The sequence below is a fragment of the Mesoplodon bidens genome, assembly GCF_964165515.1.
Source record: "Mesoplodon bidens genome assembly, chromosome: 7".
NCBI classification, from domain to species: Eukaryota; Metazoa; Chordata; class Mammalia; order Artiodactyla; family Ziphiidae; genus Mesoplodon; species Mesoplodon bidens.
The window spans coordinates 92,410,303-92,431,554 of NC_138164.1; the positions used below are offsets into that span (position 1 = coordinate 92,410,303).

The 21,252-nt window shown below is 36.8% G+C and overlaps 1 protein-coding gene across 2 annotated transcripts in view; it reads left to right on the forward strand.

Moving 5' to 3' along the window:
• The window catches only part of PDHX (pyruvate dehydrogenase complex component X), a 73,192-nt gene that overhangs the window by 5,627 nt on the left and 46,313 nt on the right, over positions 1-21,252 (forward strand). For both annotated transcript variants that reach the window (XM_081239742.1, XM_081239743.1), the window contains exon 2: positions 6,900-6,980. In XM_081239742.1, the coding sequence (XP_081095868.1) occupies positions 6,900-6,980 (81 nt within the window). The remainder of the gene's footprint in view (positions 1-6,899; positions 6,981-21,252) is intronic.

Below are 21,252 nucleotides of genomic sequence, written 5' to 3' on the forward strand. Positions count from 1 at the left end.
AGGAACCATTGGGTTGTTTTTCCACAGAAGCTGCATTGTTTTACTTTTCCACCAACAGTGCACAAGGGCTCTAATTTCTCCACATCTTGCCAACACCTTGTTTTTTTGATAATAGCCATTCTAATGAGTATAAAGTGGTACTAGCACACAAATCAAGATTTCCTTTTTTGAACAGCTAGAATCTCGACTCTCAGCTCTTTGGCATTCTCACGGCATGTTTATATGCTACCGTCTAGTACTTGTGTATTTGTCTTGACTTCCCATTTAAAACTATAATCCTTTGAGGTCAAGATTCTGGTCTTATGTGGGTCTAAGGCTAGGATAGCAGGAGCTCAGAAAGCATTTGCTGAATGCCTACATTTACCCTTTAGCTTTGGTAGTCAATATGACAGTACCACAGAAAGTAAAACATTTGCCAATGACATTAATGAGAGTTTGGTTTTCAAATGTGCAATACAGTTAAAAGAGAGTTCAAGAGTTAGTGTACTTTAGCAATGAGGACAAGGCTGGATAAGGTAAAGAGTAGAAAGGAAACTTTCATGTTTAGATTGGGAAGGTGAAAGGAACCTGTGAATCCATCGCTCATTACCTGAGGAAGGAATTGTAAAGTAGGATATTTTGCAATTCTTAATTAAATCTATATTCAGTGCTTACACCAAACAAATAATGCTTAACTGAGAATTGTCCTATATCGTCCCATATTATGATTGTTACCTTTCTTACTTTTTGCTTTTTTCAAGTCGTTGCCTTTAAAATTTTGCCTTCAGTTTTCTCTGTAACTATTACTAATTCATCCCACACCATCTAATATCTTTTTAGCACAATTTCTGGTATTGTCAGTCACTTCAGCTGATCTCTCAGTTAACTTACTTTTGCAGTTTCTATATACAGTATCTCCAGGTGTGTAGGTTCACCCTCTGTTCCAAAGGTCTTCTCTTTTACCTCTGCAGAGGAAACAACCTCCAGTCTTCGGTTGAATGAGGGTGGTGTTACCCAGCACTTAAATAGCATTCACCCAAACCTCCCACTGCACCGCCCCCAGTATTTCCAGAGGTCCTCCGTACTGCCAGTTCTTGGGCCTTTGGGAAATTCTTGTATAAACCAGGTTGATTATCTCAGCTTTCTCCACTTCTAGTTTAGCATTCAGCTTTCTAGTCTCTCTTTAGTCAATTATTACTATCTACATTATTTACTTTTCTGCTTCCAAAATTGTGTTCTATTGTTCCTTCTTTTCTCCCTGTTCTTGTGGGTTTTTGTTTAAAAGTAACAAGAAACAAAGAAATAAAAAGCAGGTATAATAAAACCATCAACTAGAGATAGGTACTATTGTCATTTTGGAGTATATCCTTTCAGTCTTTGTGTACATACAAGCTAAGCAGGTAGAAATTGGATTATGCCATGTATACTGTTTGTGGGCATCTTTCATTACATTTATTACTCTAAATGCTATTTTCTCACAAACTACTATGCATACATTTTCTATTGTTGTTCTTTGACATTTTCAATGTATTCTTATACCAAAATGTATTTGTGACATTTTCAATCTATTCTTATACCAAAGTAAGTATTTGTGACATTTTCAATCTATTCTTATGCCAAAATAAGTATTTGAACAAAGAAGACCCATATGACAAGCACTTATCTTTTAAAAAATTGCTTTACCTTTATTCAAAACTGCAGTATTAATATTATTCTATGCCCTGGTATTGATTTTGAAATTACCTTTACGTCTTATGGCTTTATTTCATCCAGCCTGCAGATGGCAGAATTGTTTAATTTAAGCAGAAATTTTAAAGGTCAATTTTATTTAATGAGTTCTTGCATTGGAAAGAGAGGTGATTAAATGAGCAGCATCTCTTCCTATTTAAAAAGAAGCAAATTAATGTAAGGAACAGAGAGCTGCACTAAAAAAGTACAGGGTAATTTATTTCTTCAATTTGTCTGTCTTCATTTCATGATTTTTGTGTTTGGATTATAGTCGTATTAATGGACTAGAGCATGACGTCCAAGCAGTACCATAAGTAAATTGTGGAATTTCCTTAATTACTTCAGTCAGAGTAATGGAGCTTAGATCTGCTTCATTATTAGCCACAAAGCTGTTTGTTCTGCATTTGTATTTTAAGAGTTTGCTTATATTAATCTTTTTTTTAAAAAAATCTGGAAACCTTTTAGAATTGATGTATACATCATCAATTTAAAGCTTTTATAGGTTTTGCTAAAGTACCAGTGTTTTGAGATAAAAGAAATACTCTAGAGAACAAGAAATTAGATTAGTGTAGGTTGCTGTAAGATTCGCTGATTGATCAATTGCTCATGTGCCTGATAAGGAAGGTAAAGCAGCAATATACTGAGTGAAAAATTTCAACTTATTGTGTCATTATATTGAGGCAAAAAAAAAAAAGAGATTAAGACAGTTGTGATGGATTTGTGAGACTCTGCTGTTAAAATCAGTATATTTAAATATAAACTGGAACAATGTACATTACGGTAGTTACCTTAAAAGTTTTTAAGTATGGTTTTTAACTGCTATAGAAGGGCAGACTTTATAGGTATACTTAGACCATTAGGTATACTTTGTTAGCTTGATGAAAAGAAATAGAACACTAAAATGACTACAAAAGGGTTAAAGTCTAACAAAATTTGGGGTATTTTTTGAGTACTAATTGAAATAACCTGTATGACCAGTGGAGTAAAAAACCGCATTTCCTTTATTCTTACTATAGTTGTGCCCAGTTACGAGTAGGAACTGTAATTGGTGCCCATTTCAAGGCCTCCTCAGTTTGACAGGAAAAAGGTAGAATGTACTGCTTATTGGAATGAGAAGGGAAGCTACATATAATTCCTAATGAAATTAAACAACATTATGTGTAGGTTAAAATTCCAAGGAGTCTAGAAAAGCCAACACTATCTTCAGTAGAATTGATGGCAGCCATAAAGGCCAGATATTAGTTATATGCAGCCCTGTCATTCAAAACTGATATTATGATTATATAATTACCTTCCCACTGGAAAAAATATATTTGGAAAAGATGTATGTAATGTTCAGGTTGAAAGAGGATCCACTAGAATGAAATATGCATTATTATTAATAAATTAATGCTTCCTTTTAAAAATCATTTTCTAGCATGAGCATCTGAGGATAGGTTAGTTAGATTAATCAGAAAATACATTGCAGGGCTTCCCTGGTGGCGCAGTGGTTGAGAGTCCGCCTGCCGATGCAGGGGACACGGGTTCGTGCCCCGGTCCGGGAAGATCCCACAGGCCTCGGAGCGGCTGGACCCGTGAGCCATGGCCGCGGAGCCTGTGCTCCGCAACGGGAGAGGCCACAGCAGTGAGAGGCCCGCGTATCGCAAAAAAAAAAAAAAGAAAAAGAAAATACATTGCACATTGTACTCTCCATATAAGTCAGTATAAGCAATCAAGAGATAGTACCAAATAATGGAAATGTCCAAAATGTCTGTCTCTGGTTTTTGTCACCTTCATTTCGGAGTAAGGATAGTGATCTATTACAGAATTTTTATATTTTTCAGTCATTATTCAGAGAAGCGATTTCAGTTCATCTATGAAGGGTGGCTGTATGAGGAGTGATTATGTTCTTTTTATTTTTAAAATATGAAAAATTTTAAGGTTCTTGATGTGGTAATTCATAAAACGCAAAAAGTTTCATAATGAAGTACTTAGTGTCAGGAAAAACGTGAAGGTCTCGTAGGTGAGAGATTATAATAGGAGAGAGAATCATAAAATAAATATTAATTGTATCATGGTAACTAGAACCAAGGTATAAACATATTGAAGAGAGACTTTGTTTTGAGAGAACTGAGTTGATATTTGTCATAAATTGGAATCTGGACATAGAATCATAGAAGTTCATTTATTTTGCTTCTTTGTAGTGGAACTCTATTTGATGTATAAATTTACTGTGTATATGATTTTGAAATATTGCATCTCGTAATGCCAGGCTTGAACTTTTTGATAGAGAGGGATTGTTAGGCTGCTTGATTGGACACGTGAAGAATGCTCACATAGATTTGATATGTCTGGTTTGTTCTGTATGAATTTCTGGATGAATAGGCTATAAATAACCAATGATTAATTAGTTGATAATCCATAATGGTAAGGATCATCAATTATTGATGAGCAGTAGTACAGTGTAGGAGAGGACAGCCTTGAGAGTTAGGCAGAATTCAAATCCCGTAATCAGTGGATTGTAGTTTTCTCATTGATGAAATGGGCATGTTGACTTAGAATTTTGTTCGGGCTCTATCATTGTTGGGGTATTGAGAGTGATGATTCTACATTTCTATCCTTGTAGATTGGTACCAATTGAGAAGGCAAAAACCAGACAGATGGAGATCAAAGTAACAGTTTTAATGTTGATGGTTTTGTTGTATTGGAAAATGTGACTTAAATCTGTGGCCTTTTACAGTTGGACTCCTGAGTACAACCCCTGTTTAGACTTTGGGCTTTTGTTTGAGAGAGACAGTTTGTGTATACAAAGCAAACACACATCCTGAATTGCTTCCCAGCACCCACTGGGCCCTGATGGCAGGAATAGAGAGAGGTGGGCTTACTACCTGCCTTTGAAAGGCAGGTCCATTTATGCCTAGTGCATAGAAGAACTGAAAGGAAAATACAGGTTCCCTATAGGCAGGCAGGTCTTAAAATGAGGAAAAGGCTGAGGCAGATGAATTGCCTGGATCCTTTTCCCAGTCCTTTAGAGGGGAGTGAATGAACAGTGATGGGAGGATAGAAGCTTCCTTCCAAATGCTTCAGAAATGGCACTTCTTTACCATGAAGCCATAGGAACTCTCCATTTGAAATTACAATAACATTAGTTCAGTTTCCCAAAGGAAATATTTAACTACATTTAACATTAGTATTCAATTCCTTTATTTTTTAACACATCTTTATTGGAGTATAATTGCTTTACAATTGTGTTAGTTTCTGCTGTATAACAAAGTGAATCAGCTATATGTATACGTATATCCCCTTATCTCCTCCCTCTTGCGTCTCCCTCCCACCCTCCCTATCCCACCCCTCCAGGCGGTCACAAAGCACCGAGCTGATCTCCCTGTGTTATGGGGCTGCTTCCCACTAGCTATCGATTTTACATTGGGTAGTGTATGTATGTCCATGCTGCTGTCTCACTTCCTCCCAGCTTACCCTCCCCCCCACCCCCATGTCCTCAAGTCCATTCTCTACGTCTGCGTCTTTATTCCTGTCCTACCCCTAGGTTCATCAGAACCTTTTTTTGTTTTAGATTCCATATATATGTGTTAGCATACGGTTTTTGTTTTTCTCTTTCTGACTTACTTCACTCTGTATGACAGTCTGTAGGTCCATCCACCTCACTACAAATAACTCAATTTCGTTTCTTTTTATGGCTGAGTAATATTCCATTGTATATATGTGCCACATCTTCTTTATCCATTCATTTGTCGATGGACACTTAGGTCGCTTCCATGTTCTGGCTATTGTAAATAGTGCTGCATTGAACATTGTGATACATGTCTCTTTTTGAACTATGGTTTTCTCAGGGTATATGCCCAGTAGTGGGATTACTGGGTCATATGGTAGTTCTATTTTTAGTTTTTTAAGGAACCTCCATACTGTTCTCCATAGTGGCTGCATCAATTTACATTCCCACCAACAGTGCAAGAGGGTTCCTTTTTCTCCATACCCTCTCCAACATTTATTGTCTGTAGATATTTTGATGATGGCCATTCTGACCAGTGTGAGGTGATACCTCATTGGGTTTTGATTTGCATTTCTCTAATGATTAGTGATGTTCAGCATCCTTTCATGTGTTTGTTGGCAATCTGTATATCTTCTTTGGAGAAATGTCTGTTTAGGTCTTCTGCCCATTTTTGGATTAGGTTGTTTGTTTTTTTGATATCAATTCCCTTATTTTTAACCCTAAAACATCAATGGGAAAAAAAAAGCCTTATTCTACCCTTTTCCACATTTGAATTATGTCAGATGTGGTGTGTTTTGCTTTTTTGGGTCAGAGAGTTTAATAATCTGAGGAGAGAATAGGTTTTGTGGAAGATTTCAGGCAATGTAATTTGTTACTATGGCTACTGCTAAATAAGCACTGGAGCACTCTGTGAACTATTTTATTAGTATAAACTTTATGTAAATTGTAATCTAACAGCTGTGCGCTCTTTAAGTATGGTCCTGGACAGTGGAATTATCGGGAAGCACATCTGGCCAAATATATAGCGTGTCTCCTTTTTTGATATCTAAGGGAAAAGTAGCTATGCTTTATTGAGAGGTCACCTGATTTGAGTCTATCTTTTTGGATCCCTAGCTGAATTGTGGTATGAAACACAATCTGAGATTAATTTAACTACTTAAGTTCACTTGCCCTGTCATTCTTGACAAAGCAAACCTCTGCTTTTCACACTTAGCAGCAAGAACCTTTGATTTCTGAATAGTGTAATATTAGATTAAAGTAAAAACACAACAAGTTTCTAAAGTTTAATCTTGATTATTCTGTTGTAAGTCTAATCTTAATTCTTCTGTTGTCGTTTATCAGAACTCTAGTTTTTTTGTTTTTTTTTTTTGTCTTTTCCTTTGGTCATTCTACTTGTAAATATTTTTTGCAGCAACAAAAGGGGAAGGAAAAGAAGATGAAACATAAATCAGCTTTTCTTTTTTTTAATCCTGTAAGCACCTGGCTTGAAAATATGCATAGAGGGCTTGGGGAACTATGAAAAAGGAGTTGAAAATATTCCAGAAAAGATTACTGAACACTTAGTTTGACCAGTTGGGTGTCTTTCAGACTGGAATATTTTTTTTCTCAAATTGAATTCGATATTAATTTACTTGAACTTTTTGTTGCTGCCTCATGAGGTGCATTATTTTTTGTGTTTAATCTTTCCTTTTTTCAATTTCAGCTGATCCTATTACGATACTAATGCCATCACTGTCTCCTACAATGGAAGAAGGGAACATTGTGAAATGGCTGAAAAAGGAAGGTGAGCAATGCATTTCTAATACCTGTGTTATTTGATCATTTTGTTTTTTTCCTAATCAGCTGGTTTACACAATACATGATATACATGAAATGATTGGTTCCTTTGCTTATTAATCTTAATTGTTTAAATAAAAATTTCTCATGGTAATGTAGCAAAGGTTTTCTGGGTTCAGCCTGTATCTTTTCACAAGCAGAGAATGGTAAACTATTTTAATGCTTTTTTCCAAGTTTTAGTTCTTATTCGTAGCTTTTAGTTTCAACATCATAAATTTGTCAATCCCCTAAAGTTAATTTGTGACTTTATAATGATTCTTTGTGTGTGCTTCCTGTAACTAGGCAAGCTGATTATAAATTTCATTGGAAAGAATAAATAAGTAAGGATAATAAGAAAAACTCTCATTAAAGAAGAGCAGCAGAGGAGAGTTGTAGACCTACTAGATATTGAAACATTTTATTAAGCCTTTATAATAAAAACTGTGGTATTGGTGCTTGAAAAGACAGACTAACAGAACTGAATGGAAAATGAAGAAATAGACATGAATAGTGTTTAAATAATGAAGGAAGATGATATTAGATTTAGTCTTTGTGCTATCCCAATGATAAATTACAAGTGAATCAGTCACTTAATATACAAAAATGAAACCAGACAAGTACTAGGAAAAAGGCTGGTGAATTCCTCTGAACCTGGAAGTGGATAAACACTCTATAACTCAAAATCCAGATGCAATAAGGGAAATATAGATAAATTTTATGGTAAAAATAATAACTTTATTATAGCTGAAAACATAATAAATAAAGTAAAAAAGATGACAAATTGGAGAAGGATATTTTCAGTTTTTAATCACAAAGGGTTAGTATTTCTAAAAAATAGGGAATAAGAAAACTATCAACTCAGCAAGAAAATGGGCAAGATATAAGAAGATATAAGATGGTTTGCAGAAAAAGAACTGCAAATTGCCTCTAACATATGAAAAGCTATTCAATATTTGTACTAATAAATATGCAGATTAATACTACACTGATACATCATTTTTTACCAATCATATTGACAGAAATTAAAAAGTTTGACAAGTTATTCTGTTGATGAGACTGTGGAGGGAATGGGGGGAAGCAGGCACTCTCAAACATTGCTGTAGGAAATGCAAAATGATATAAGCCCTAGGGGAGAGAATTTGTCAATACCTAGAAAAATTACATTTCTATTTACCCTTTCGCCAGGCAGTTCTATTTCTAGAGATCCTATCTCAAGGCAAAAATAAGAAAAGATGCACGTATGAGGCTATTTATTGCAGTGGTGTTTGTAATAGCAAAAGTTAGAAACAATCCATCTGTTGGTCAGTACACAATTTGATGAATAACATATACTACATCCACAACTATAGAAAGGAATGGAGAGTGTCTCTATACTGTTGTAGAGTGACTTTCAGGGGAAAAAAGCAGGGTGGTGACTAATAGATATAGTGTGTATCATTCATTGAAGAAAGGAATGGGAATACTAATATTTGGAAATTTTTTTTAAAAAAGGATAAAACAAAAATTTAACAACAAAAAAATGGTTATTTGTAGTGTGATGGAGGAAACAGTGTGGTGGGTGGAGAGAGGAGTAGAAGCTAGACTTCTCTGAATACATCTTGTTTTGTCTCCTTAACTTGGAACCATATACATATTTTGCATAATTTTAACACAGAATTTAATTTTCAAAGATCCCTAAAAATGGAAACCAATTGAAACAGAAGCACCTAATTATAATTGAGTTGCTGATATAACAACCATGCAGGGAGGGGCTATTTCAAATGTCAACAAACTTGACTATCTATCGCTACTAGATTGTTATTAAAGGACAATGACATCTCTAAAAATATCTTAAACTGTTTAGAGTAATAGTATTATAGTGGTTATGTTGGTATTGTTATTCTAAGGTTTTTTAAAAATGTATTTTATGGGCTAAAGCAAATGAGTGATTAAGATATTGGGAATCCAGCCTTTGAGTGTGGTTTAAAGGAAAAACAGATGAAAGATAGCTAAGGTTAAGGAAAGATCCTGTGATGGTAAATTTTCTAGCTCTTCTTCATGGCAGGGCCTGGAAAAATGACAAACCCACTAGCAATGAGCACCCCTAACAATGAGACTATAGTATCTAAATACCATTTCCTACTAAAGTAAACCAAAGCTCCTTGGAAAATAGCTACTTCCAGGTCTGGGGCAGGAAATGTACAAGATGAGCTTGGAACATCTTGTCAATTTAGAAAGGAAAACAGTTATAAAAACTCCTAAGGGTGTCTTAAAGGACTCAGGAGCCAAAAATGGGACAATTTGAGGATCAGTAAGAATAATATCTACAGTGTATTGAAACATATTAAATATATTTAAATTTGAAGCTCACAATACTAAAGAAAAATACTAATAGTTGGTCTGCTTTGGGGGATGCTAGTAAATTAACTCATTTTGAAAACTGGTAATAAGTGGAAAGACTCAAGTATTTTTCCCTACCTTTCCTATATGAACTGTAGCTTAGAGTAACCAAGTAGTTGGTGATGATAAGTTTCTAATTATTGGCATATTCCAACTCTTAAAAGATGGAGGAATGATAGAATGTCACTGTCTCACAATTTTGCAATCTCTAATGAATTAAGGGATATAGCCAGTGACCATCAATGGTTGCTAATATCACAAAAAGAGAGAAAACCAGATAGTACCACCAGCTATAAGGTTGTGTTGCCGGAAAATGGAGCTGAATTGATCAAGCCTGTAGTTCTTGCTACCAATTTCCAGGAAATATAGGGGAAAGAGGCACGTATCCAATGACACCATGAGGAGTATATCAGCATAACCCAGACGGTGGGGATTTCTACAGGCCAATTTCATCAACAAATAAATGTCAAGGAATGGGAAGATGGGGAAAGGAAGAGGTAGGGGAACCCGTAGCTTCAAGGAGATTTAAGAGACTGGTTCCAATGTAGGGACCTTATTTTGTTTATGATTCAAGCAAATAAAAACATTTGGGGAATTTGAAAATTATATGTTTAATTACATTAAGGAATTAATCATTTTAGGTGTTTAATGATACTAGGCTAATAATTTTTAAAATCTTATCTATAAGAGAGGTGAATTGACGTATTTATGTATGACGTGATACAGTGCGTCTGGCCTTCACTTCACAGTACCTCTGGTGGGAGGATGAGAGTGTAAGTATTCATGAGTGAGTTGACAGTTGTAATAGTTGTAAACGTTGGTTCCTTAACTTTCCTTATAACTTGTGTGTATCTTTGAACTTTCTGTACTAATATATATTTGGTGAAGTTGTCCAATCAGTAGCCTTTGGGATGTAACTTGGAGTGAGAAACTACTCTTTCCTCAGCGTTTTATAAGCTCCCAAGTGAATTTGAATCTTGCTGTTACTAAGAAAATACTTGCTACAATACTACCTACAAAGCTATATTAATCTATTGTTTATAGCAACCATTTTGCCAGTTTTTTTTAAATTAATTTTTTTACTGAGGCAACGTGGGTTTATAACATTGTCTGTTTCATGTGTACAACCTTATATTTCTACTTCTGTATATGCTATAGCATGCTCACCACCAAAAACTTAGCTTCCGTCTATCACCATACAGTTGATCCTCTTTGCCCATTTTGTCCTCCCCTCCTTCCCCTGGCCCTTCTGCTCTGGTAACCACTACTCTGTTCTCTGTAGCTATGTGTTTGTTTCTGTTTGGTTTGCTTTGTTCATTTCTTTTGTTTTGTTTGTTCTATTCTACATATCGTGAAATTCTACAGTATTTGTCTTTCTTTGACTTATGTCATCTAGCATAAGACCCTCAAGGTCCATCCATGTCTTTGCAAATAGCGAAATTTTCATCTTTTTTATGGCTGAGTAGTATTCCATTATATATATGCATATATCTCACATCTTTATCCATTTATCCATTGATGGACACTTAGGTTGTTTCCATACCTATTATATGTAAATTGTATGCTATTGTAAATACTTATTTTGCCAGATTTTAATACTTAGTATGGTGCTTAAAAAATAAGACTAAGGATATGAAGGCCAAAGACAAGGATGCTACAGCGCTCATGGTACAGAATGAGGACAGAGGAAAAATTACTGTGAAGGAAGCTGGAGAAGGAGACTTTTTATTTTTCTGGCAACTGCTTTCTTTTCCTTTTTCCGTCCTCTGGTCATTGCCATATGTGTCTGTAGAGTAACCAGGTACTGACTGTGGGATGGATTCTTTTAGCCATCTCCCTATGCTTTACTCATTCTGCAACATGTTAAACTTTTGGGGAGATGAATCTCCAGTCCCTTATTAGGGCTTGTTGGACAGATGCACAGAGAAATTGACCAGATGAGTTCCCCATAGCCATTATTATGCTTCAGCGTGAGAAATGGTAAACCAAGTGTTAAAAATGGAAAGAGAAGAGGGAAGAGTGAGTTGAGAATGAAGGACATGGTCTGGGAGGATTTGACTGATTTCAGAGACTAGCCCTGGCAAGGACTTCTGGGGTCTCTATATGTGATTCGGTGGGCATGGGGGGTCATCCAGGCAAATGTTGGTATTGAGTGGTCCAGGCTAGCGCTTATAAAATTGTATAGATTAAAAGCTTTTGCACAGCAAAGGAAACCATAAACAAGATGAAAAGACAACCCTCAGAATGGGAGAAAATATTTTCAAACGAAGGAACTGACAAGGATTAATCTCAAAAATTCACAAGCAGCTCATGCAGCTCAATATCAAAAAAACAAACAACCCAATCAAAAAATGGGCAGAAGATTAAATAGACATTTCTCCAAAGAAGATATACAGATTGCCAACAAACACACAAAAGCATGTTCAACATCACTAATCATTAGAGAAATACAAATGTAAACTACAATGAGGTATCACCTCACACCAGTCAGAATGGCCATCATCAAAAAATCTACAAAGAATACATGCTGGAGAGGGTGTGGAGAAAAGGGAACCCTCTTGCACTGTTGTTGGGAATGTAAATTGATATAGCCGCTATGGAAAACAGTATGAAGTTTCCTTAAAAAACTACAAATAGAACTACCATACGACCCAGCAATCCCACTACTGTGCATATATCCTGAGAAAACCATAGTTCAAGAAGAGACATTTACCACAATGTTCATTGCAGCACTATTTACAATAGCCAGGACATGGAAGCAACTTAAGTGTCCATTGGCAGATGAATGAATAAAGAAGTTGTGGCACATATATACAATGGAATATTACTCAGCCATAAAAAGAAACTAAATTGAGTTATTTGTAGTGAGGTGGGTGGACCTACAGACTGTCATACAGAGTGAAGTAAGTCAGAAAGAGAAAAACAAATACCATATGCTAACACATATATAGGGAATCTAAAAAACAAACAAAAAAAGTGGTTCTGATGAACCTAGGGGCAGGACAGGAATAAAGACGCAGACGTAGAGAATGGATCTGAGGACACGGGGAGGGGGAAGGGTAAGCTGGGACAAAGTGAGAGAGTAGCATGGACATATATACACTACCAAATGTAAAATCGATAGCTAGTGGGAAGCAACCACGTAGCACAGGGAGATCAGCTCGGTGCTTTGTGACCACCTAGAGGGGTGGGATAGGGAGGGTGGGAGGGAGGCTCAAGAGGGAGGGGATATGGGGATATATGTATGCATATAGCTGATTCACTTTGTTATGTAGCAGAAACTAACACAACGTTGTAAAGCCATTATACTCCAATAAAGATGTTTTAAAAATTGTATAGAAAGAACTTAGGCAGTGAGTAAGAGTTCAGAGTCTGACACAGTTATGCTGTGATTCTACGAGATGAGCCATTCATGGCAGTGAGGACAGGTGTTGGGCGTCGGGAAGAAGGCTGCAAGTATTTAGTAGCTTGGGAGTTTGAGAGAAGGCCTCAGTTCTTGCAGGTGGGGTGGGCAGGGCTGGGGTGCTAGGAAAGTCAACAAGAGAAATTACAGAATGGGCCTCACAGCAGGAGTTTGGGACTGTGGATTGGGCCAATTTAGAGGATAGGACGTATGGCACAATGAGGCTATCCAGATGACCATGACTGGTCCTTGATGTGCTATGTACCACCTCTGATTGGAAGCACAACTTAATTCTGTTCCTTAGTGGCAAACATGTTGATATGTTTCCTTTTGTGGTTATGACTAGCATAGTAATAATCAATAGAACAGACCCAGCAGCACTGTATGTGGCTGATCAGTAAATATATTGGCAGAGGGGAGAGTAAGGCAAGAGCAGGAGATGTGACAGGCATCGAGAAGGCTTTACAGATGGGGTACTATTTGAGTTGGTCCTTATATAATACATGGGCTTTTTTAAAAAAAAAAAGAAAGAAGGACATTATAAGTAATGTAAACAATTTGTCAAAATCTTGGAAGTGAGATGTCATGACATGTATTTTGGCAACCGTAGGTAGTTCTGGCTACATTAAGGGCATGGTGGATGTGAGATAAGATAGGTTACAGGAAGGGTCTTGAATATCAAGCTGCAGTTTATCAGTCTGTGAGTGTCCTTATCCTAAAGCCAAGAGGTAACGACACTCATGGTTATTTTGTAGGAAGTGGTCTTTACATGCTTTCTTGAGCCCTGACAGTAGCCATGCACTGAATGGAACAGGCCCTAGGAGTGCTCTGGTATCAAGAGCTAACTGTAGGCAATTTAAATAGCTCCCTTTACAGGCTCACATTGGAAAGGCCAGTCCTGAGGACTTCTAGTCAGTATGACCATCTAAACAGATGCGGTCAGGGTTCTCCTCACTTCTGGGTAGAAAATTATAAGACAGATTTTTTAAATGTAAGTTGAGCTTAAACACAGGAAAGAGGAATCACCAAATCCAACAATATCCAGAATGGTGAGCAGGAGTTGACTACATGCCCTGCTGGGCCTGAGCTGGAAGGGTAGAATAACTGAGATTGGGAAACAGGGGTGTTTTTTTGTGGGCAGGCGGGGAAATTGAGAATTAGGTTCAGGAGGAAACTTGCACAAGCCTCTTAGCCTCATCCACCAGAGGGCAGAGAGCAGAAGAAAGAAGAACTCAAATTCTGCAGCCTGGGGAACAAAAACCACATTCACAGAAAGATAGACAAGGTGAAAAGGCAGAGGGCTATGTACCAGATGAAGGAACAAGATAAAACCCCAGAAAAACAACTAAATGAAGTGGAGATAGGCAACCTTCCAGAAAAAGAATTCAGAATAATGATAGTGAAGATGATCCAGGACCTCAGAAAAAGAATGGAGGCAAAGATCGAGAAGATACAAGAATTGTTTAACAAAGACCTAGAAGAAATAAAGAACAAACAGAGATGAACAATACAATAACTGAAATAAAAAATACACTAGAAGGAATCAAGAGCAGAATCACTGAGGCAGAAGAACAGATAAATGACCTGGAAGACAGAATGGTGGAATTTACTGCTGTGGAACAGAATAAAGAAAAAAGAATGGAAAGTAATGAAGACAGCCTAAGAGACTTCTGAGACAACATTAAACGCAACAACATTCGCATTATAGGGGTCCCAGAAGGAGAAGAGAGAGAGAAAGGACCCGAGAAAATATTTGAAGAGATTATAGTCAAAAACTTTCCTAACATGGGAAAGGAAATAGCCACCCAAGTCCAGGAAGCACAGAGAGTCCCATACAGGATAAACCCAAGGGGAAACACACTGAGACACATAGTAATCAAATTGACAAAAACTAAAGACAAAGAAAAATTATTGAAAGCAACAAGGGAAAAACAACAAATAACATACAAGGGAACTCCCATATGGTTAACAGCTGATTTCTCAGCAGAAACTCTACAAGCCAGAAGAGGGTGGCATAATATACTTAAAGTGATGAAAGGGAAGAACCTACAACCAAGATTACTCTACCCGACAAGGATCTCATTCATATACGATGGAGAAATCAAAAGCTTTACAGAGAAGCAAAAACTAAGAGAATTCAGCACCACCAAACCAGCTCTACAACAAATACTAAAGGAACTTCTCTAAGTGGGAAACACAAGAGAAGAAAAGGACCTACAAAATAAACCCAAAACAATTAAGAAAATGGTCACAGGAACATACATATCGATAATTACCCTAAACGTGAATGGATTAAATGCTCCAACCAAAAGACAGAGGTTCACTGAATGGATACAAAAACAAGACCCATATATATGCTGTCTACAAGACACCCACTTCAGACCTAGGGACACATTCAGACTGGAAGTGAGGGGATGGAAAAAGATATTCCATGCAAATGGAAATCAAAAGAAAGCTGGAGTAGCAATACTCATATCAGATAAAATAAACTTTAAAATAAAGAATGTTATAAGAGACAAGGAAGGACGCTACATAATGATCAAGGGATCAATCCAAGAAGAAGATACAACAATTATAAGTATATATGCACCCAACATAGAAGCACCTCAATACATAAGGCAACTGCTAAGAGCTCTAAAAGAGGAAATAGATAGTAACACAAGACTTTAACACCTCACTTACACCAATGGACAGATCATCCAAACAGAAAATTAATAAGAAACAAGCTTTAAATGACACAATAGACCAGATAGATTTAGTTGATATTTATAGGACATTCCATCCAAGAACAGCAGATTACACTTTCTTCCTAAGTGTGCACGGAACATTCTCCAGGATAGATCACATCCTGGGTCACAAATCAAGCCTCAGTAAATTTAAGAAAATTGAAATTGTATCAAGGATCTTTTCTGACCGCATTGCTATGAGATTAGAAATCAGGTATGGGGTAAAAAACGTAAAAAACACAAACACATTGAGGCTAAACAATATGTTACTAAATAAGAGATCACTGAGGAAATCAAAGTGGAAATTAAATACCTAGAGACAAATGATAATGAAAACACGGTGACACAAAACCTGTGGGATGCAGCAAAAGCAGTTCTAAGAGGGAAGTTTATAGCTGTACAAGCCTACCTCAAGAAACAAGAAAAATCTCAAACAATCTAACCTTACATCTAAAGGAACTAGAGAAATAAGAAGAAACAAAACCCAAAGTTAGCAGAAGGAAAGAAATCATAAAGATCAGAGCAGAAATAAATGAAATAGAAACAAAGAAAACAGTAGCAAAGATCAGTTAAACTAAAAGCTGGTTCTTTGAGAGGATAAACAAAATTGATAAACTATTAGCCAGACTCATCAAGAAAAAGAGGGAGAGGACTCAAATCATTAAAATTAGAAATGAAAAAGAAGTTACAACAGACAACGCAGAAATACAAAGCATCTTAAGAGACTACTACAAGCAACTCTATGCCAATAAAATGGACAACCTGGAAGAAATGGACAAATTCTTAGAAAGGTATAACCTTCCAAGACTGAACCAGGAAGAAATAGAAAATATGAACAGACCAATCACAAGTAATGAAATTGAAACTGTGATTAAAAATCTTCCAACAAACAAAAGTCCAGGACCAGATGGCTTCACAGATCAATTCTGTCAAACATTTAGAGAAGAGCTAACACCCATCCTTCTCAAACTCTTCCAAAAATTGCAGAGGAAGGAACACTCCCAAACTCATTCTATGAGGCCACCATCACTTGATACCAAAACCAAAGATACTACAAAAAAGAAAATTACACGCCAGTATCACTGATGAATGTAGATGCAAAAATCCTCAACAAGATACTAGCAAACAGAATCCAATGACACATTAAAAGGATCATACACCATGATCAAGTGGGATTTATCCCAGGGATGCAAACATTCTTCAATATATGCAAATCAATCAATGTGATACACCATATTAACAAATTGAAGAAGAAAAACCATATGATCCTCTCAATAGATGCAGAAAAACGTTTTGACAAAATTCAACACCCATTTATGATTAAAAAAAAAAAAACTCTCCCGAAAGTGGGCATAGAGGGAACCTACCTCAACATAATAAAGGCCATATACGAAAAATCCACAGCAACCATCATTCTCAATGGTGAAAAACTGAAAGCATTTCCTCTAAGATCAGGAACAAGACAAGGATGTCCCCTCTAGCCACTGTTATTCAGCATAGTTTTGGAAGTCCTAGCCACGGCAGTCAAAGAAGGAAAAGAAATAAAAGGAATACAAATTGGAAAAGAAAAAGTAAAACTGTCACTGTTTGCAGATGATATGATACTATACATAGAGAATCCTAAAGATTTCCACCAGAAAACTACTAGAGCTAATCAATGAATTTGGTAGAGTTGCAGGGTATAAAATTAATGCACAGAACTCTCTTGCATTCCTATACACTAATAATGAAAAATCTGAAAGGAAAATTATGGAAACACTCCCATTTACCATTGCAACAAAAAGAATAAAATACCTGGGAATAAACCTATCTGAGGAGACAAAAGATCTGTATTCAGAAAACTATTAGACACTGTTGAAAGAAATTAAAGATGATACCAACAGATAGATATACCATGTTCTTGGATTGGAAGAATCAATATTGTGAGTATGACTATACTACCCAAAGCAATCTACAGGTTCAATGCAATCCCTATCAAAGTACCAATGGCATTTTTTACAGAACTAGAACAAAAAATCTTAAAATTTGTGTGGAGACACAGAAGACCCCAAATAGCCAAAGCAGTCTTGAGGGAAAAAAACAGAGTTGGAGGAATCAGACTCCCTGGCTTCAGACTATACTACAAAGCTAAAGTAATCAAGACAATATGGTAGTGGCACAAAAACAGAAATATGAATCAATGGAACAGGATAGAAAGCCCAGAGATAAACCCACGCACCTATGGTCATTCAATCTATGACAAAGGATGCAAAGTTATACAATGGAGAAAAGACAGTCTCTTCAGTAAGTGTTGCTGGGAAAACTGGATAGCTACATGTAAAAGATTGAAATTAGAACACTCCTTAACACCATACACAAAAATAAACTCAAAATGGATTAGAGACCTAAATGTAAGACTGGACACCATAAAGCTCTTAGAGGAAAACATAGGAAGAACACTCTTTGACATAAATCACAGCAAGATCTTTTTTGATCCACCTCCTAGAGTAATGGAAATAAAAACAAAAATAAACAGATGGGAACTAATGAAACTTAAAATCTTTTGCAAAACGAAGGAAACTACAAACAAGACGAAAAGACACCCCTCAGAATGGAAAAAAATATTTGCAAACAAATCAATGGACAAAGGTTTAATCTCCAAAATATATAAATAGCTCATGTGGCTTAATATTCAGAAAACAAACAATGCAATCAAAAAATGGGCAGAAGACCTAAATAGACATTTCTCCAAAGAGGACATACAGATGGTCAAGAAGCACATTAAATGCTGCTCAACATCACTAATTATTAGAGAAATGCAAATCAAAACTACAATAAGGGGGCTTCCCTGGTGGCGCAGTGGTTGAGAGTCCGCCTGCTGATGCAGGGGACATGGGTTCGTGCCCCGGTCCAGGAGGATCCCGCATGCCGCAGAGAGGCTGGGCCCGTGGGCAATGGCCGCTGGGCCTGTGCCTCCGGAGCCTGTGCTCCGTGACAGGAGAGGCCACGTCAGTGAGATGCCCGCGTACCGGAAAAAAAAAAAAAAAAACTACAATGAGGTATCACCTCACACCAGTTAGAATGGCCATCATCAGAAAATCTGCAAACAACAAATTCTGGAGAGGGTGTGGAGAAAAGGGAACCCTCTTGCACTGTTTGTGAGAATGTAAATTCATACAGCCACTATGGAGAACAGTATGAAGGTTCCTTAAAGAACTAAAAATGGAATTACCATATGATCCAGCAATCCCACTACTGGGCATATACCCAGAGAAAACCATAATTCAAAAAGACACATGCACCCCCATGTTCATTGCAGCACTATTTACAATAGCCAGGTCATGGAAGCAACCTAAATGCCCATCGACAGATGAATGGATAAAGAAGATGTGGTACATATGTACAATGGAATTTTACTCATCCATAAAAAGGAACGAAATTGGGTCATTTGTAGAGACGTGGATAAATCTAGAGACTGTCATACAGAGTGAAGTAAGTGAGAGAGAGAAAAACAAATATTGCATATTAGTGCGTATATGTGGAACCTAGGAAAATGGTACAGATGAACCAATTTGCAGAGTAGAAATTGAGAAACCGATGTAGAGAACAAACGTATGGACACCAGGAGGGGAAAGCGGCAGGGGGTGGTGGTGGTGGTGGGATGAATTGGGCGATTAGTATTGACATGTATACACTGATGTGTATCAAATGGGTGACTAATAAGAACCTGCTGTATATTAAAAAAAAAAAACAAAGCTGGAGAAAAAAAAGAATTAGGTTCAGGTTTGGATGTGGTAAAGTTTGAGTTCCTTATTAGATATTCAAGGGAATGTATTCAATAGACGGTTATAGGAGTTAAAGTTTAGGAGTGAAGTCTGACTTGATAGACATTTTAGAGTCACCACCATATAGATGGAATTTAATGCCATAAAAGGGCTAACAGACAAATATATTTATTTTTCTTGGAATAAAAATGCTTACCTTGTTGAAAATGTTCTCTCATAGGCATTTCTTCATGAGGCTTTGGGGTTCAGATTTGTAGTATTTGCATTTTCTGGGAACCCATATGTAGAGGTAAAGTGGTCCTGGGCTGATAATCTCTTCCTTGGTTACTTGGCAGAAGCCATTATTCTGGAAGAACATAGTCTCTAATCCAACTCACACAAGATTCCCAGATAAAGTCCCACTTAACCACAAATTCACAGTTCCAAATTTAATAATTGACATGGAAGCTGCCCTTTAGGGGCAAACGTTATTAGGCCTAACAAGCAACAGGATTAGACCTCCAGGAACTTCAGCTAGTTGGAATTACTAGATACATAAAAACGTATGTTTGAAACGACAAAACGTGTAAGAGAAGGAACTGAAAATATGAAAAAAGACAAACGCTGTCCAAAAAGTCCGACAGATTTGAAAAGAACAAATAGAACTTCTAGGAATGAAAAATGTTGTCTCTAAAATTAGAAAATGAAAAACTCAAGGTTGGGTTAAGGTGTGATTAGACGTGTCTTACCAAAGGATTTGTGAAGTCCAACCTGTTAGCCTGCATGCAGTAGCAATAGATAAAGCAGTAGAGGATATAAAAGAGGAGCTAAGACACGAAGAATAAAATGAGAATCCTCTACTAACCCAATAGGAAGAATTCCAGAAGGAGAAAAAAGAGAGAATGAGGAAGAGGTAATATTCAACAAAAAAAAAAATGGCAGAGTTTTCTAGAATTTGAGAAAGACATATGTCATATAAATGAAAGAGACAGTGCTTCATTAGGAAGCATTTTGAGTAATCGGCTCTGCATGGCTGCTGCCGTCTTCTAAAATAATTATCAGTATCTAAGAAAGTTTCACCTTTATAAATAATGCAGTCAGTTGGAATCTATTTTTAAGTTTCTTTTTCCTGATGAATTACAGAGCTTTGGCTTTTTCCATATCCGGTATGACAGAGTGTTGGTGTCATTAAAGAATGATTCAGACACAGACCAGCCTTTTAGGATTATTATAAAAAGATTAAATTTCTTCACACTTTGAGACCTTGATAGGCAAGTAGATAGGAGGATTCTCTGGACCACATTTATCTCTCAGACTTCTAGCTCGCTGACAGTCTGATAAGTTATTCACACCCATTAGAATATGGTGAGTATAATGCAGAACCAGGAGACAAATGGTTTCATCATTCTGTTCTTTTTCCTTTTGATTACATGTGCTATTTTCATGCAGGACAAGCCAGGGTGTACTTTAAGGCCCTGGAGCCTGTTTCCTTGAAGGTTGCTTTTAAAATTCTGTGTTCTGCCAACTCAGAAGAAATGTTGTTTACCAGTACACATAAGTAATTGAGAGCAATCTAAATCGTTAGCTGTCCGTAATTCACTGGCTTCGTTTTTAGTTCATCACCTTTGTGATTTTTTTGAGCACAATTTAGTTTTTTTTAAGAATTTTAAAAAATTTATTTATTTATTTATTTATTTGGCTGCGCTGGGTCTTAGTGCCGCATACGGCATCTTTGTAGTGGCGTGTGGGATCTTTAGTTGCAGCATGCGGGAATCTTTTAGTTGCAGGATCTAGTTCCCTGACCAGGGATCGAACCCGGGCCCCCTGCATTGGGAGTCTTAACTACTGGACCACCAGGCACGTCCCTCGTAATTTAGTTCTTTAACATTTATGTATTGTACACATGGGTATGACTATATATGTCTAAGTATGTTTGGTGCTTGGTACATAACTTGGTTCAGTCGTTATGTATTAAAAACATTTATATTC